Raw genomic sequence first — 17,136 nt, 5'->3', positions numbered from 1 at the left:
TATAAAGCTCAAAGTTCAATGCCAAGCGAGATATTTGATTTAACAGAAGTCCCCTTTCAAAGCCGACAGCGAACGGCCGGTCTGGACCACATCCTCTACTTCCTGCTTTAATGACGTCACTAGAACCGTTTTTTGACTAACCTCCGCACACAGGAATACACAAAAAAGGGGGTGTGGTCTTGTTGCGCTCCTACAGAGAAGAGGAAGAGTTGTGTTTGTAGAGTGTGTTTGTCGTCGAGACGCTGTTATTTTCATGCCGGAGTCAAATCAGCTTTGTTTGGCCATGTTTACAATAACACTGAGCGCATGCGTCTCCACGTTACGGTAAGAGGCGTGATCTTTCCGGGCAACGTGCGCTAATCGGCTGTCCAATCACAACACAGGAACCGCTGGCACAATCAGAACTCGTTACGTATTTCTGAAGGAGGATCTTCATAGAACAAGGAAGTCATCAGCCCGTTTTTAGGACAGTGAAAACAGCGGTATACAGATAAGTACATTTTGTGAAAAATACTGTGTTTTTTACACACGAAATGTTATATTGCACACTGTAAAAACAATCAAAGCTTCAAAAACACAGGAAAAACGGGACCTTTAACATTTCTTTCTCAGTGTGGAGAACATTTAAAAAATCTAAAGAACCTCTTTCCACTATAAAGAACCTTTTGTGCAATGGAAAGGATCCGTGGATGTTAAACGTTCTTCACGGAACCACCGATGCCAATAAAGAACCTTCATTACTCTTGGAACAAAGGAACTATGAGAACTTCAGGTCATCTCCGACGTGCTTCTGTAATCACACATTCCAAACAATCTGACCTGCATTAATTTCCTGTCGTATTTTCAACAAAGGCTGAAAGAATGTAGAGAATGTGCGTCTGATTTGTTTTAGATTACAGGACACAGACACAAACTTCACAAATCCTGAAAGCTCTGCTGCTTTCATTCATGTCTACAGATAAAATTTATTTAGTCTATGCCAACTTTAAAGGAAATGGTCCAAATATTTGTCTTTATGATGTTTTGGGTATTTGGTGAAGTATGTTACCTTGACTTTTTTCTTCTTGGCCCCTTCGTCCTCGTCGGCCTCCTCGTGCTCCCGGACGCCCTGCGTGAGGTTTGTGTAGTTGGCCAGTTTACTGAGCAGCGAAGACACCATGGGATTGCTCTCAATCTCCTCCTGAAAGTGCAAAGGTCACGTGTTTGATGGAGTACCACTGTATTCAAAACCGGCAAACACAAACGACTCATTTCAAACCTCCACAATGTCTCGCACGGTAAAAATAAATGCAGAGACCAAAATCAAAAGGACGTAATAACAGCTTTGTCAGTCCGAAATCATAAAAATATACAAAAATAAACATCATGACCCATGAATTACTTTATTTGTGATCGTAAAAATGAAACGAGAATGTGGAAAACAGGCTTGATGTCAAATATAGGCTTGAGAATAAACACAAAGTTTGTTCAGACTGAAAACAATAATATCAAGAACAGATCTGGGTCAAAATCAAAATAAGGGTATGCCAGATTTTTGGCTATTAATATTTTTGGAATTATGATATTATTTAAGATCATTATTTATTTAAGTACGGCAAAAAAAAAATCCACATCATTGTACTATTTATTGTAATATTAAAATATTATTGAATTAGTCATTAATATTTTAGTTAGTAAAAATAAATTAAAGTATTTTAGTACTTTAATTACCGTAGTATTAAACATTAGAGAAACTAATCAGAATCAGCTTTAAAAGCACAAAAGTAAAATGTTTAGTTTGATTACGGATGAAAATGTGAAGAGACATTTGCTAAATTGTGCCACATAAAAAATAAATGAATAAATATAAAAAATCATGGCCCTGAAATAATTAAATACAAAAATAAACATTTTTTAATTTTAAACACAAAGGTTGATCTGACTTAATGTGATAATATAAATAATCAAGAACACATCTGGGAAATAATTAAATACAAAAATAAACATCATGACCAATGAATTACTTTATTTGAGATCGTAAACATGAAACAAGAATATGGAAAACAGGCTTGATGTCAAATATAGGCTTGAGAATAAACACAAAGGTTGATCTGACTGAATGTTATAATATAAATAATCAAGAACACATCTGGGTCATTTTTTCATTATTTTGCTTAAAGAAAGGTATGCCATATTTTTGGCTATTAATATTTTTTTGGAATTATTACATTATTTAATCTCATTATTTATTTAAGTAATGCAAAACAAAATCCACATCACTGTAGTATTTATTGTAATATTAAAATATAATCTAATTAGTATTTTAGTTAGCAAAAACTAAAAAGTATTTTACTACTTTAACTAGTATTAAAAAGTGGAGAATCTAATGAGAATTAGCTTTGAGAATAATTAAAATGTAAAAGCACAATGTCTAGTTTGATTACTGATGAAAATGTGAGGATAAATGTGCAAAATTGTGCCACATAAAAAAATAAATGAATAAATAAATATAAAATATAAAAAAAATCATGGCCCTGAAATAATTATTAATCTTATTTATTTTTTGTACTGTTAATTAAAGAACATGCAGCAACGTTCAATCACATTGAAATATAAACATTTACAAACTTCACCACTGAAGTTTAGAGATAGTACCTCAAAAAGTGCCATGTTTTTCCCATCATATAGAGTTCCCTTATAATCATCTGTGTTATGGATGAACGGGCTGCTTTCCCGTGGGTTTCCATCGCCTGTGTTAGAAAGATAGACAGAGAAAAGACATGATTACTAAAACGCTGTTTGCTGACAGAACTGAGAGGTGTTTATGGTCTGTTATCTTTGGGGTAGATTAGGAAAAACTAGACTTGACTTCCTATCCATTTCTGTAGGTCAGACATAATGATTTTCCTATAATTAGAGCATGATGGCGATCGATGTCCTCCCGTGCGGCCCTACGGTTCACCGGTCAGACTGATGTCCAGAGCAGAGCGTGACATATGGTGTCCCGAGCTTATAAAACCTGAAACGGATCGCTTAAAACATGAAATTACTTGGAGGTGGACGTCGCTCACCCACTGATCCGCCTGGGTTTGTGGTTATATATAGATGTTAAATTGCAGTGATTTTAAATAAACATCTGGACTGGGCTGGATTTATTTTCAGATTACATCGCTTTATTCATATCCTCAGACCTATCATTTCAGCGCAGATTTAAAGAGACACCGCTCTGAGTTTCTTAGCTGACACTAAACAATTTACACTCTGAAATCTCTAGTACGTTTTTACAAATAATCACAAAGAATCGGCGAGCAACACATTTAATTATACATGACAGATTATAGATAGAGCCTATTAGACTTTCCCATCATTGGATATTTCTATGGATTTTTCTATTTTAATCAAATTAAACAGCTCATAGACATACTTAATCACTAGGAAAAATTTTAAACAACCCGTTAACATGAAAGTAAAGCCTATGCAATCATATAAGGCATTCCACCTTAAATATAACCTTTTTGGCATAAAGAGTTATTTAAAATTGAGTCCAGATATATAAAACCTTTTCTTCTAAAAGTGAAATAGTATTTTCTTGTTTTTCCTACTTCTTGTTTACAACTTAAATTTGTTTTTTGTTTTTATGTACAGCGCAGTGGAACAAGATACTAAGTTAAATGTTTGAACTGTTTAACTTAGTAAACAACAAAGTCCAAGAGTATGTTTAATGGTAAACTTGAAAAAAAACAAGCTTGCCAGAAACTACACATGTGACCAGCTTGACCATCCATCAAAATCTGTGTATGATTATGCAATAAAACCACAAGATGCTCTAATATGGATGTGCACTTTCTTATACAGCTTGAAACAATAGTGCATTTGCAAACTGCTCTGAAACTAGTCCAGATTGTTTGGAAGTTGAACACACATTTATGCTATAATGTTTGAGTCTGAGGTACTTTAGTGATGCTAAATTCACAGCTCACACTGAATACATCTTTAAATGCATTCAAGCTACACATTTGACAGTTCTCCAGTAAAACATCTGCTGGTCCCGCGTGGCCAGAGCTTCAGACGGCAGAACGTCTCGACTCTAGCACAGCTTTCATTGGCCAAGAGGACGTTTGACTGACATGTAACGCAACCAACCACAGTTCGCTTTGTTTCTCGTCATGTCTAAGTGTATAAAAATGTAAAGTCAATGTCAGACCGGCGTGCATTTAATAAATGATTCATCCAAGAACGTTTTGCAAGTTTACTGCAACAATGGAGCCGCGAACTTCACATACTTTTGAACATCCACCATTAGTTGATCCTGGCGAGCTCTTATTGTCACAGTGTAAACACAGTTTCTTCTTCCTCGAGGGGGTTTGTTTCCAGGCGGACCGTTAAAGAACGCGACACACACACACACACACGTCATCCTGTAGAATTCAACCAATCAGATGATGACTTCTGAACTCCTGAAGTGTTTCCAGATAAGCGTGTCTCATGTATCAGAAGTTCAGCCAACAGTCCGTGGACGTCACGTGATGTCTGAGGCTGAGACGAGTAACAGGTTGAGGTGTTTAACTGTTAAGTATGTATAATATAAAGCAAAGTAACTGTTTAAAAGATAAAAGCTCTAAAAACAACAAATAAATAGCAGCAAATACTCATGAGACACTCATGAGACACTCACTTCTTCAGAAACCAGGACGTTTCAAGAGCATTTCAGACCGATGTACATTTAGATTCAAATGGTTTATTTTTTGTTAACTTTTTAACCGTTTGTCCACTTTAGACTTTCTAACTAACTTTGCAACTACATATCAATTAACTCTTATTAGAGTATTAGCAGACTGTCTGCTTAATATCTGCTAACACTTTAGTTTAACGCTCCTCAACAGACATTATACTGACTATATCTTTGCAACTACATGTCAACATTAATGCGTAACCCAGACCTAACAGTCTACTATATACGACTGCTAGTTCACATGTAGTTGCAAAGTTACTTATAGTTAGTAGAATGCCTCGAAATGAAGTGTAACCCATTTTTATGAGAAACGAGCAACTCTTGTTGTGTTCAGAACTGCAGCTGCTGTTATCATCAATAAGTCAACGATAATTACAAATTGCAACCTATTTTACTATCATAATCTGATATATTTCAGAACGACACCAGACATTTAACAAGCAAAAGTTGGACAGAACTTCGCATTAAGAAAATGCATTAAAAGGTAAACTACATTTTGATTTCATGATTACTTTCTAAATGTTAGCTAATAGTATTTTTTTGGGCCTTTATCACTTTTATTGACAGAGACATTAGTGTATATTGTGGAGATCTATGGAGAATGTAATCAGGACAACACAAGTTAAGGTGATGATACACAGGGCAACTTTTTGAGCAATGTTGCTGCGCAATCTTGGGCACTTTCCCATTGAACGTGGGCAATAAATGTATATCTGGATAATTTAGATGGGTCGTGGGCCCTGTGTCTCATCTGGTTGCCCGTTGACGGCAACATTGCTCAAAAAGTTGCCCTGTGTATCATCACCTTTAGACTTGACCTTCAACCACATGAGCAAAACATTAAACGTTTTGGCATTAAATGATCATTTTATTCTACCGTTCATGTTCACATCTATGACTGCAGACACTTGATACAGTATGACAAATCTCACGAGACGTGATCCACTTTCATCAGAATGACCTAGATTAGAGATATGCTTATATCACTGCAGACGTCACAGTCCTTCATTCAACTGTTGAACAGCAGTCCCTTCACCAGTGATGGAAACACATGGAGAATGAGTGAGTGGGCAAAATGGAGAGCAGGAAGGAAACAATTAATAAAGCTTAAACCCAGGCAGAATACGCAGCTATGATGGTACCAGCCAAAATTACCAACAAGATCATCAGGTTCATCCAATCAGCAGCGCCACACCGCATGCCCTCGGCTTAAGACGATTGCCTTTCCAGCATGACAGTGGCGGCGCTCGAACCGAGTGTTTACAAACACACTAATTGTAGACATGGAAATCAAAGATCAAATATAGCAATAATCTCAGAGAGTCTTCTTAACGCCTGAGACTAAACTGGATCACAACAATGATGATTGAGCCTAATAAAAAGTGACCTTTCTTTTTTAAAATGACAACATCATAGATGGCCAAAGGAAATCATTCCTTTACACAAACAAGTCACTATTACTGTCAGTAACAAAGGTGGTAGTGATCTACACAGCCTGACACGAGTTTTGAGGAACCATTCATCTCTCTTGGTGAGGAGACTGTGCCGTTACTTTAAGTGATCACTGATCAGACACACAATCTTCACCGGCTGCATGATAAAACAGCTGGAAAAAAAAACAGTGAGGGGACCGAAGACAAAGTTGAGGAAAAAAACATTCAAACCAAAAATAAAACATTTCAATAAAACAGAATGGAAAAAATAATGAAACGGCATATTTTTTTTTTTTTTTAAACCAAATAAAATGAATAAAATAAAATAAGATAATAAAAACCTGTGGGGATCTGAGGCATATTTTACATATAATTGAGGGGGAAAAATATTTTAAACAGAAAATAAGATAATATGAAATAAATAAATAAATATATATATATACAGAATAACAATAATACACCAAAATCATTATTGTAAATAAAAAAAAATAAAACAGAATAAAAAATTTATAAAAAATGAAAAAATGAAAAAAACCACCTTTACTAACAGCTCGTAATCACCCAATGCTGACCCTCGAATGCTTGAGTTCCCCAAACCCTCGACCCTATGAACAACTGCCGAGGGGTTTTATTACTGTGTTTAACAAAAGAACAGACAACAGCTCCACCTGATCATCACCCCATCTTTAGTGACATCCACTGCAGGAGACGATGCACAGGTGCTCAGTGTAGAGCAAACCTGATATAAAAATTACCAGAAACATGAGTTGGAGTTCGCAAGAACTTTCTTTTCAACCTTTTATATCAGATGCACACATTTGTTGCAAGAAAGGTTGAAATGAACACGTCAGGACATTAACAGGTACTGTGAATCGCAGTCTCTATGGTAATAAATGGCCACATGCTCTATTTATATCAGCTAAGCTCTCTCTTGTTCCGATCTTTAAGCGGCCTACGGTAGCTATGTTTTACACCGGCTGACTGTGCAAGAGACGGAGGCAGAAAGAGTCACTGCAATCCCTTTATCCAACACGGATGTCAAGCAATTAGAAGGCCCAAAGTCTGGCAAAGTAAATAAGCCCACGTAAACGTCTACAACAGATGATGGAGATGCAAACGCTTTCTGCTCACAATATTCTGATCGTCAACGTTAAATGCCAAAATATCATTCATGTATTCAAGTGCAAAGACAACACTGATCTCAGACTTGGGAAAAAGTCACTTAGAGTCAGTTTAGAAGAGATGTTTGTTATTTACAAACGTAAAACACCAACCTATCTTCTGTCTGAGACGTTCCAGAAAGGTGTTTTATTTTATTCTGGTCATATTCATAACATTTATATCCAAAGTGTCTTGCCTAAGAAGATCCAGAAAGTTAACTAAAACTAGCTTGATGCAATTTGTCACTACTTCAAATTGTCTCTCAAAGTGAGTTTAGAGGAGAAGTTCTGCTAATATTCTGATTGACAGGATTAAAACACCAAAACATCTCAGATGATTATGAAGTTTATGAACCGCAATTACATGTCTATTAAAGTAAGAATTGAGACTAGACCAATGCATCTAGTCACAAATGTCAATTAATATCGGTTTTAGAAAAGATTATATCGTGTTTGATCTCCTTCTAGCTGATTGTGAAGCTCCACAACTGCAATTTCACGTCTAATAAAGCTCTGCAAGACTGGCTGAAAGCAACTACAAAATGCACTTCTTGTGTTTTTGGCTCCTTAAGAAGAATCACTTGTTATATTCCTCAATTGTGACGCTCCAGAACTGCAACTTCACGTCTTATAAAGAAAGAAACAAGACACGTTCAATACAACCAATCACATCATATCCTTCAAATGCACTTCTTGCATTCTCACTTTCCTCCAAGATGAATCCCTGTAATCCTCATTTTAAAGTCGCGTCGGATAGAAGGTTAAACAACACTAAAATGGCCAAACATCTCATTCTAGCTGATTGTGAAGATCCAGAACATCAACTTCAAATGAAGACCAGTGTATATTCTTGGTTGACAACATTAAATCAACAAAATATCGTCTACCCACGATGTTCTACTGAACTAAAAACGCACGCTAGCTCAACACAACTCATCACAATCTTCAAAAAGTCAGTTTACACAAACGATGCTGGTTATAGAAGCTAATATAGAATTTAATGTTCTATATTAGCATTAAAACAATAACAACACAATTCTAGTTACCCATAACTTTTTTTTTTATGTAGTTTGCAACATCCACGGGCATCACGGGCACCAGAGAGCGTGAATCCAGGGCGCCGCGCGTCACTTACCCCGCGGGCAGGAGCTGGACCCCGGGTCCATGCTGACGGAGAGAGAGAGAGAGAGAGAGAGAGGGTGAGGTCCCGATCGGGGTCTCCGGTGTCCCCTGAAGCCTGAGGACGCTGGGACGACACTAAACTATAGTGTGCTCTGATGATCAGCGCCTGTGACGCTGCCAATATAACACAGAGACATCAGTCCCTGAGCGCTTGATCCCTGATCTAAACCACTCACCCAGACACGGGGGAGGAGCGGAGAGAGAGAGAGAGAGAGAGAGAGAGAGAGAGAGAGAGAGAGAGAGAGAGAGAGAGAGAGAGAGAGAGAGAGAGAGAGAGAGAGAGAGAGAGAGAGAGAGAGAGAGAGAGAGAGAGAATTCCACCACACTAAAGCTACGTCAGCTAAGTCAGTATGACTGTAAGCGCATCCGAAAAATAATTTCTTAACAATTTCACTTTCTAAAAGGCATATTTGATACAACAGAGCGAGATAAATTATTCGCATTGGTACTGTGTTGGGTTGCCACTTGAAATCCATAATTGTTTATCATACTAAAGAAACAAAAATGTCCCTAATAAAAAAAGCAAAAAAAAATAAGAAAAAAAAAAGTTGTTTATTTTTTAAACAAAATAATTAATTGTATATTATATGAATAAAATTATTATGATTATTTTTTTATTTAGTAATGAGAATTGTTGATGCATAGCAAGCCCACCATATTTAATTTAAATCAACATTAAGAAATGTATACAGTTTTTGAAGTGTTTCATTATTTTAATCACCTTTTTGCCTTATACACGTTTTAAATGGTTATAATATATGCATATTAAATGCATATTCATATATGTATATTATATATATATATATTTAAAATGTAATTTAATTAAATACATACCATACATAAAATAAAATATATATACATAAAATAGAAAAAAACAAAACATTTAATTAACCAAATCAAAGATAAATTAAAACATAATATTTTCATGAAAATTTGAGTCTGTAATATTGCATTATTATTAGTTTAAGCAACGAGTCAGTTGAGTTGGTGTAATATTGTGACTACAGTCACACACCGCACAGCCTTTCCACACTATTGCTTTATTGCAGGAACTGACTTCACGACTCCCATATTAATGTCTGGTCGTCGAGTGACTCTTCATCAGCATGTGAACTGGGAGTAATCACTTAACCAGATTAACCAAATCCTGTCCTTTTTATAAAGCGCAGCGGACCTGAAGCAGGGAGGCACACGCAGGACAGAAACTTGTCATTTACAACACCGACCTGGAGATGAGGGACGATGCAAGCATTAGTGCGCTCAGAAAACAGCCAAACAATGACAAAAAAAGTGACATTTTCACTATTACAATAATTAAAAAGTCAGACACAGTGCTAAAAATGTAAATAAGTCTTTTTTGGTCCTTGTTAGTGGTGGTGGGACTCCAGCTCTCTTCTGCTGTAAGCCATTAAAGGCTTCAGGTAAAAGGAGCGTTGCTGACGTAACAGAGCATGCTGGGATAGCGGTGTGTGTGTGTGTGTGGGGGTGGGGGGGTGATCTGGGCGAGTTCAGTGATACTCACAGATACTCAAGACCAGTAATCACACAAACCCCCCCGTGTGACTTCAGCTTTATGAGTTTGAACTGCTGTATTTCATCAGGCTTTGATACAACAGGACATTGGCAAAACTACATCAGAACGAAAAATAAATCACGTCAGAACAGGATTTAAAACATGTTTGATTACATTTTTGATCAAAGATTATCTACATGATCACCAAAACTGACAACAAAAGGGAATTCCATCTATTTGTAAAAATAAATCCTCTTAAAGGGGTAATAATAATAATAATAATGTATTATTATTAATAAAATAATACTAGTTACAATAATTAAAACTATATTTTATTGATATAATAACAGCAATAATATCATATAATTTTAATATTATTAGTATTATCAATAACAAAACTACAATAATAATTGTAACAATACTAGTAACTTTTACTAACAATAATAGGATTTTTTTTGTATTACCACTACTAATATTACTACTTATAATAATAATATTTGTAGAATATGACCCCTTCAGGAGGATCAAGACAGATTTAAAGCTTGCGATTCTTTGATAATAGCGGTGGCAAAGACGAGCTGTAGTCTAAAGCTCAACACTGAGGTCTCCATTTCTGTCTAACAGTCGTTATTTCTGTCCGTCACACGCTCTTCATATCACACACTCACTTCCTCTGACCCTGCAGAAAATGCAGAACTGGGACATGAGGATGTTATTTCATACAACAGTGTCCATTATAACAACAGAAATCACACACAGGCCATAAATGACTTCAGCAAATCATCAAAACTGTACAGATGAAGCTGAACAATAATTACATACAACTGCAGCGTCCATCAAACCAAACTACGTTAAATAAGGAGGGAGGCCTAAAGTGTCTGCAAAAAGAAATAACATCATTATACACTATATACTGTATACACACTAAAAATGAGAATATGGTGCAAAAGTTAATTTATTTCAGTAATTCAACTTAAAAGGTCAAACGAATATATTATATAGACTCATTACATGCAAAGTGAGATATTTCAAGACTTTATTTGTTATAATTGTGATGATTATGGCTTACAGATTATGAAAACCTTTTCACATTATTCTAATTTTGAATTTGGGGTTTTCATAAACTGTAAGCCATAATCATCACAATTATAACAAATAAAGTCTTGAAATATCTCACTTTGCATGTAATGAGTCTATATAATATATTCGTTTGACCTTTTAAGTTGAATTACTGAAATAAATGAACTTTTGCACCATATTCAAATTTTAAAAAAAAATATATATTTATATAGGGTGCTATTTTGAACTTTTCTGTTGCTTTTACATCTATTCAGACATCTTGTCTCATTTTGTAAATGTTGGAGTACCTTTAATATGTCCGGAGAAAATTTAAAAACTTGGGAAAAATAAATAACATCAGTTGTGCCGATGCCATATCTCATCTCTGTAAATATTTATTAACTGGAGCCAGGTTTCTCCAGCAGAGGGAGACAGTAAAGCACTGAGGAATGATGCATGTGCTTCAGATCAGTGTTACCTGAACATGATGTGCTCAGAATAGCATAGTCACACTATTGCTGTAGTATATAGTGTGTATATGCACAGTATGCAGATTGTCTGTATGCATTGCATGGATGACACAATGTGCTTGACTTCACCTTCCCTTTCCAGTGTAATGAATGAACCAGACGTGATATCTTTTTCTTGACTACATTTTTGAACGGGCTGGAAAAAGATTAGAATATCTGATTAAAAATGAAAAAAGTGTTTAAGTTGTGTACAAGTCAACTTTTACTCGATGTTCAGAGTTTTACACTGTCTGTTCGTTCGCGACTGCTAATTGAGTTTGTAATGGACTTGTAATGGATGTTTTCCAGCCTGTGATTTGTGTGCGTCAGCCAGAGCTGTAAAACTGAGGGAGCGATTACATCTTGATGCAATGGCAGCAGTGAATCAGCGCACACAGCGGGAATAACAAGCGCAGATTAAACCCACGCTTGAAAGCAGAGCGGCTACTGGAGGAGAGGTAAAATAACAAACACAACGTGTTCCCTAAAAAGTGATTCAGAGAACTTGCTCTGGCCGTTGTCTTCAGTCTACAGCCGACGGTCTGTTAACATTACATGCATGACGGACTCTCCAGTCCACATAAACGCTGGATCTCTCTCTGCACGACTGGAGATTTAAGATTAGATTACAGACGTGACACAGCAGGACTAAGTGGCGTTTTGCATGAAGATCTGTGTTCCAGAACAAACTTTAGATGAACCTGTTATGAGTATTTTCAAATACTTTTTATGCAAAGCACATTGAACTACCATAACTCATTTGTGCTGCCAGATTTTGCTATAAAAAAAAAAAAGAAAAAAACAGTGAACAAGAACAAGCTCATAATAAACAGAAATAAATCCAAAGGCTTTATACTGAAAACAAGACCAAAAACTTGATTTATGAATTGCTAGATATTTGTACTGGAAAACAAGACAAAAATGCTAAATAAAAAATAATTTTCTGCAATGGAAAAACACTAAAAATCTACATAAAAGTATCATAATATAATCCATATGACTCAAGCTATATAGGATATTTCTATAGCTTTATGTAAGGAACAGGCTGAAATTCATACTTTAAAAATAAAGTCTTTATTCACTAAAATGGCATTTCAAATTCAAAGCATGAGTTTTCCATGAATAACCTCAATTTTGGTTCCTCGTATAAACCTGTCGAACGGCTTCAAAGACAGTCATCCTTTTGTGATCCACAAAAAAATAACAGCATATGAGATTGAAATGACAAGTGGGTGATTGAATAATGTAGGAATTTCCACTTTTGTGTGAACTATCCCTTTAAGTAATGCCGGCAGATGTGTAAGGAACAATGGGGAATTATTATGAAATCCAAAAATGGTGTATGCAATTTACTGCAGGGAAGTGGAATGCATATTAATAACAGCCCAAAAATAGACCAACATAAATCCAAATGCTTTATACTGAAAACAAGACCAAAATATCACAACTTTATTAACTTCATAAACTTGGTCACTTTATGTGCCAAGCTCAAACAACAAGCCCAAAAATGCTTATAATATGAGCTTGGCTCATAAACTGATCCAGTTTATGGAGTTAATAAAGTAGGCAGGTGTGGGTCGTGATATTTTGGTCTTTTCTTCAATATAAAGCATTATAATAAGCGGACATGCATGGCAACATGTCAAGCGCTCTGCGAAACAGAAACACAACGCCTCTGTGGACGGTGGCTTAGTTAAAATCACAGAACATAACGAGTCTGTGGTCACTTTAATATTAATTTGGTCAAAAAATAGCGGTAGAACATTGCTATGTTTAGCACGCTGTCAATCATCACAGTTTCGGGATTCATTCCCATATTTATTAACTTTTTTTTTTTACTTTTTTTATCTAGCTGCCAAAGTAACACTATAAAAACATATTTTTAGAAAATAATAAAAATGACAAAAATGGTAAACTAAATTACTAAAACTTCAACCAAACTTAAAATTATACAAATATTACAAATAAATTCAAAATATGAATAATAATAACAAGTGTCTCAATACTTAAATAACACTGAACGAGTACCAACGTTTGGGGAATCAATTTTAAACTAATGCTACAGTTAAGTAGCTGATTAAGTTATTATCCAAACATCAAGCTACTCAAAAAGAGAAACGTCAAAAGGGTCTTGAATTAACCTGCACACAACATGGTAACGCTGATGTGCGTGATCTGACCATGTGGACAGAAAAAAGAGCCAGTGAAATAATCCAGGCCTATAAAACATTACAATTCTTACCAGGACATTCAGTGTGTCCTATTATTAGTGCAGGCTGAGTTTATAAGGTTGATTCTGCACTGTTATCTGGTGTAAACGCTCATAACTTTAAGGTTACTTCAGGCCATTGTCTTCTTAGGAAGCCGTCAACCTGTTAAAGAGAAGTGCTTGACCATTGCTTTCTCAGTTTTTTAGGCTGTAAAAGTGAATGATCGCATAGAAAGCTTTTCTCCAGAGGAATTCTTGCTGGGAAAGGGAAAGTGGCGGCAAAGGATGTCGAGCCGGCAGGTCAGCACTCAATGTGTCACACACACATACACACACACACACACACACACTGGGAAACACACGCAGGGTCTTATCGGCCACAGCACATGTGAGCAGAACTCGCCAGCAGGAAACAGGAAGTACAAGGTTCTGAATGACAACAAACCAGTGAGAAATGTGGTCAACAATCCTGATAGAAACACCGAACCAGTGAGAAATGTGCTCACCAATCCTGATAGAAACACCAAACCAGTGAGAAATGTGCTAAAAAATCCTGATAGAAACACCAAACCAGTGAGAAATGTGCTCAACAATCCTGATAGAAACACCGAACCAGTGAGTGAGAAATGTGCTCACCAATCCTGATAGAAACACCAAACCAGTGAGAAATGTGCTCAACAATCCTGATAGAAACACCAAACCAGTGAGAAATGTCCTCAACAATCCTGATAGAAACACCGAACCAGTGAGAAATGTGCTCACCAATCCTGATAGAAACACCAAACCAGTGAGAAATGTGCTAAAAAATCCTGATAGAAACACCAAACCAGTGAGAAATGTGCTCACCAATCCTGATAGAAACACCAAACCAGTGAGAAATGTGCTAAAAAATCCTGATAGAAACACCAAACCAGTGAGAAATGTGCTCAACAATCCTGATAGAAACACCAAACCAGTGAGAAATGTGCTCAACAATCCTGATAGAAACACCAAACCAGTGAGAAATGTGCTCACCAATCCTGATAGAAACACCAAACCAGTGAGAAATGTGCTCAAAAATCCTGATAGAAACACCAAACCAGTGAGAAATGTGCTCAAAAATCCTGATAGAAACACCAAACCAGTGAGAAATGTGCTCAAAAATCCTGATAGAAACACCAAACCAGTGAGAAATGTCCTCAACAATCCTGATAGAAACTCCAAACCAGTGAGAAATGTGCTCACCAATCCTGATAGAAACACCAAACCAGTGAGAAATGAGCTCAACAATCCTGATAGAAACACCGAACCAGTGAGAAATGTGCTCAACAATCCTGATAGAAACACCAAACCAGTGAGAAATGAGCTCAACAATCCTGATAGAAACACCGAACCAGTGAGAAATGTGCTCAACAATCCTGATAGAAACACCAAACCAGTGAGAAATGTCCTCAACAATCCTGATAGAAACACCAAACCAGTGAGAAATGAGCTCAAAAATCCTGATAGAAACACCAAACCAGTGAGAAATGAGCTCAAAAATCCTGATAGAAACACCAAACCAGTGAGAAATGTCCTCAACAATCCTGATAGAAACACCAAACCAGTGAGAAATGTGCTCAACAATCCTGATAGAAACACCAAACCAGTGAGAAATGAGCTCAAAAATCCTGATAGAAACACCAAACCAGTGAGAAATGTGCTCAACAATCCTGATAGAAACACCAAACCAGTGAGAAATGAGCTCAAAAATCCTGATAGAAACACCAAACCAGTGAGAAATGTCCTCAACAATCCTGATAGAAACACCAAACCAGTGAGAAATGTGCTCAACAATCCTGATAGAAACACCAAACCAGTGCGAAATGTGCTCAACAATCCTGATAGAAACACCAAACCAGTGAGAAATGAGCTCAAAAATCCTGATAGAAACACCAAACCAGTGAGAAATGTCCTCAACAATCCTGATAGAAACACCAAACCAGTGAGAAATGTGCTCAACAATCCTGATAGAAACACCAAACCAGTGCGAAATGTGCTCAACAATCCTGATAGAAACACCGAACCAGTGAGAAATGTGCTCAACAATCCTGATAGAAACACCAAACCAGTGAGAAATGTGCTCAACAATCCTGATAGAAACACCAAACCAGTGAGAAATGTCCTCAACAATCCTGATAGAAACTCCAAACCAGTGAGAAATGTGCTCAACAATCCTGATAGAAACACCAAACCAGTGAGAAATGTCCTCAACAATCCTGATAGAAACTCCAAACCAGTGAGAAATGTCCTCAACAATCCTGATAGAAACTCCAAACCAGTGAGAAATGTGCTCAACAATCCCGATAGAAACACCAAACCAGTGAGAAATGAGCTCAAAAATCCCGATAGAAACACCAAACCAGTGAGAAATGTGCTCAACAATCCTGATAGAAACACCAAACCAGTGAGAAATGTGCTCAAAAATCCCGATAGAAACACCAAACCAGTGAGAAATGAGCTCAACAATCCCGATAGAAACACCAAACCAGTGAGAAATGAGCTCAAAAATCCCGATAGAAACACCAAACCAGTGAGAAATGAGCTCAAAAATCCCGATAGAAACACCGAACCAGTGAGTAGACATGTGCCGATTTTCGCTAATTCGATAAATCACGATAATGAATATACACGATATTGTTATCGTGGGCACTTCAAAATACCGTAAAAAATAATAGATCCGAATTTTTATTTTTAGAACGTGCATTATAGCTTATTTTCCATCAACCGCTTGAACAAACACTGCGTATATGCTGCGCAGAACACGTGAGCGCACCCGGATGTAAACAGTGTTCACGTCACATGTAGAATCACACTGCACGCAGTGCGCGCCACGGCCACTGACGCCGCATTCAAATTCGCACATGAAGAAGAAGAATGGCGGAAGGAGGAACGCTGCCGACAATTTATCCCCCTTCAAAAAGGGTAAAGTCAGATGTTTGGAAATATTTTGGGTTCCAAAAAAATGCAGAGGGATTGCTGATCGAAGACAGTTTCCCTTTGTGTAAGACATGTGGACGGAAAGTGGCTGCAAAACAAGGGAACACGTCTAACATGTTCGCTCATATTCGTGACAACCATCCACTGCAATTCAGGGAGATAAAGGATATAATTGTTCAGTTTACTTTTATATTTTATATTGTTTTATTTATATTTATTTGTATTTAAATGTTTGAGTTACTTTTAGTTCATTAAAAAAGTTATTAAAGTTACTAAAAGGACAAAACTGAAGTTTGTTTCTTTTTTTAACCTGTTTCTCTTTTAAAATTACAATATCGTGATAATACCGTATACCGTGATAAATGCTCTCTCAATTAATCGCAGCATGAAAAAGTGATACCG

General features: G+C 36.5%; 1 protein-coding gene across 9 annotated transcripts in view; it reads right to left on the bottom strand.

Annotated features, from left to right (window-relative positions):
* Positions 1–17,136, bottom strand: part of slc12a7b (solute carrier family 12 member 7b) — a 90,912-nt gene that overhangs the window by 50,482 nt on the left and 23,294 nt on the right. For 7 of the 9 annotated variants that reach the window (XM_079602212.1, XM_079602213.1, XM_079602216.1 and 4 more), the window contains exons 2-3: positions 2,635–2,729; positions 1,049–1,180 (exon numbers count right to left, since the gene is read on the bottom strand). In XM_079602212.1, the coding sequence (XP_079458338.1) occupies positions 1,049–1,180; positions 2,635–2,729 (227 nt within the window). Of the gene's footprint in view, positions 1–1,048; positions 1,181–2,634; positions 2,730–8,439; positions 8,632–17,136 lie in introns of those variants that run through there. The other 2 variants (XM_079602218.1, XM_079602219.1) reach the window with 1 other exon arrangement.

This window comes from Phoxinus phoxinus (assembly GCF_949152265.1).
Source record: "Phoxinus phoxinus genome assembly, chromosome: 24".
NCBI lineage: Eukaryota > Metazoa > Chordata > Actinopteri > Cypriniformes > Leuciscidae > Phoxinus > Phoxinus phoxinus.
This window is presented reverse-complemented; position numbering and strand designations above follow the sequence as displayed.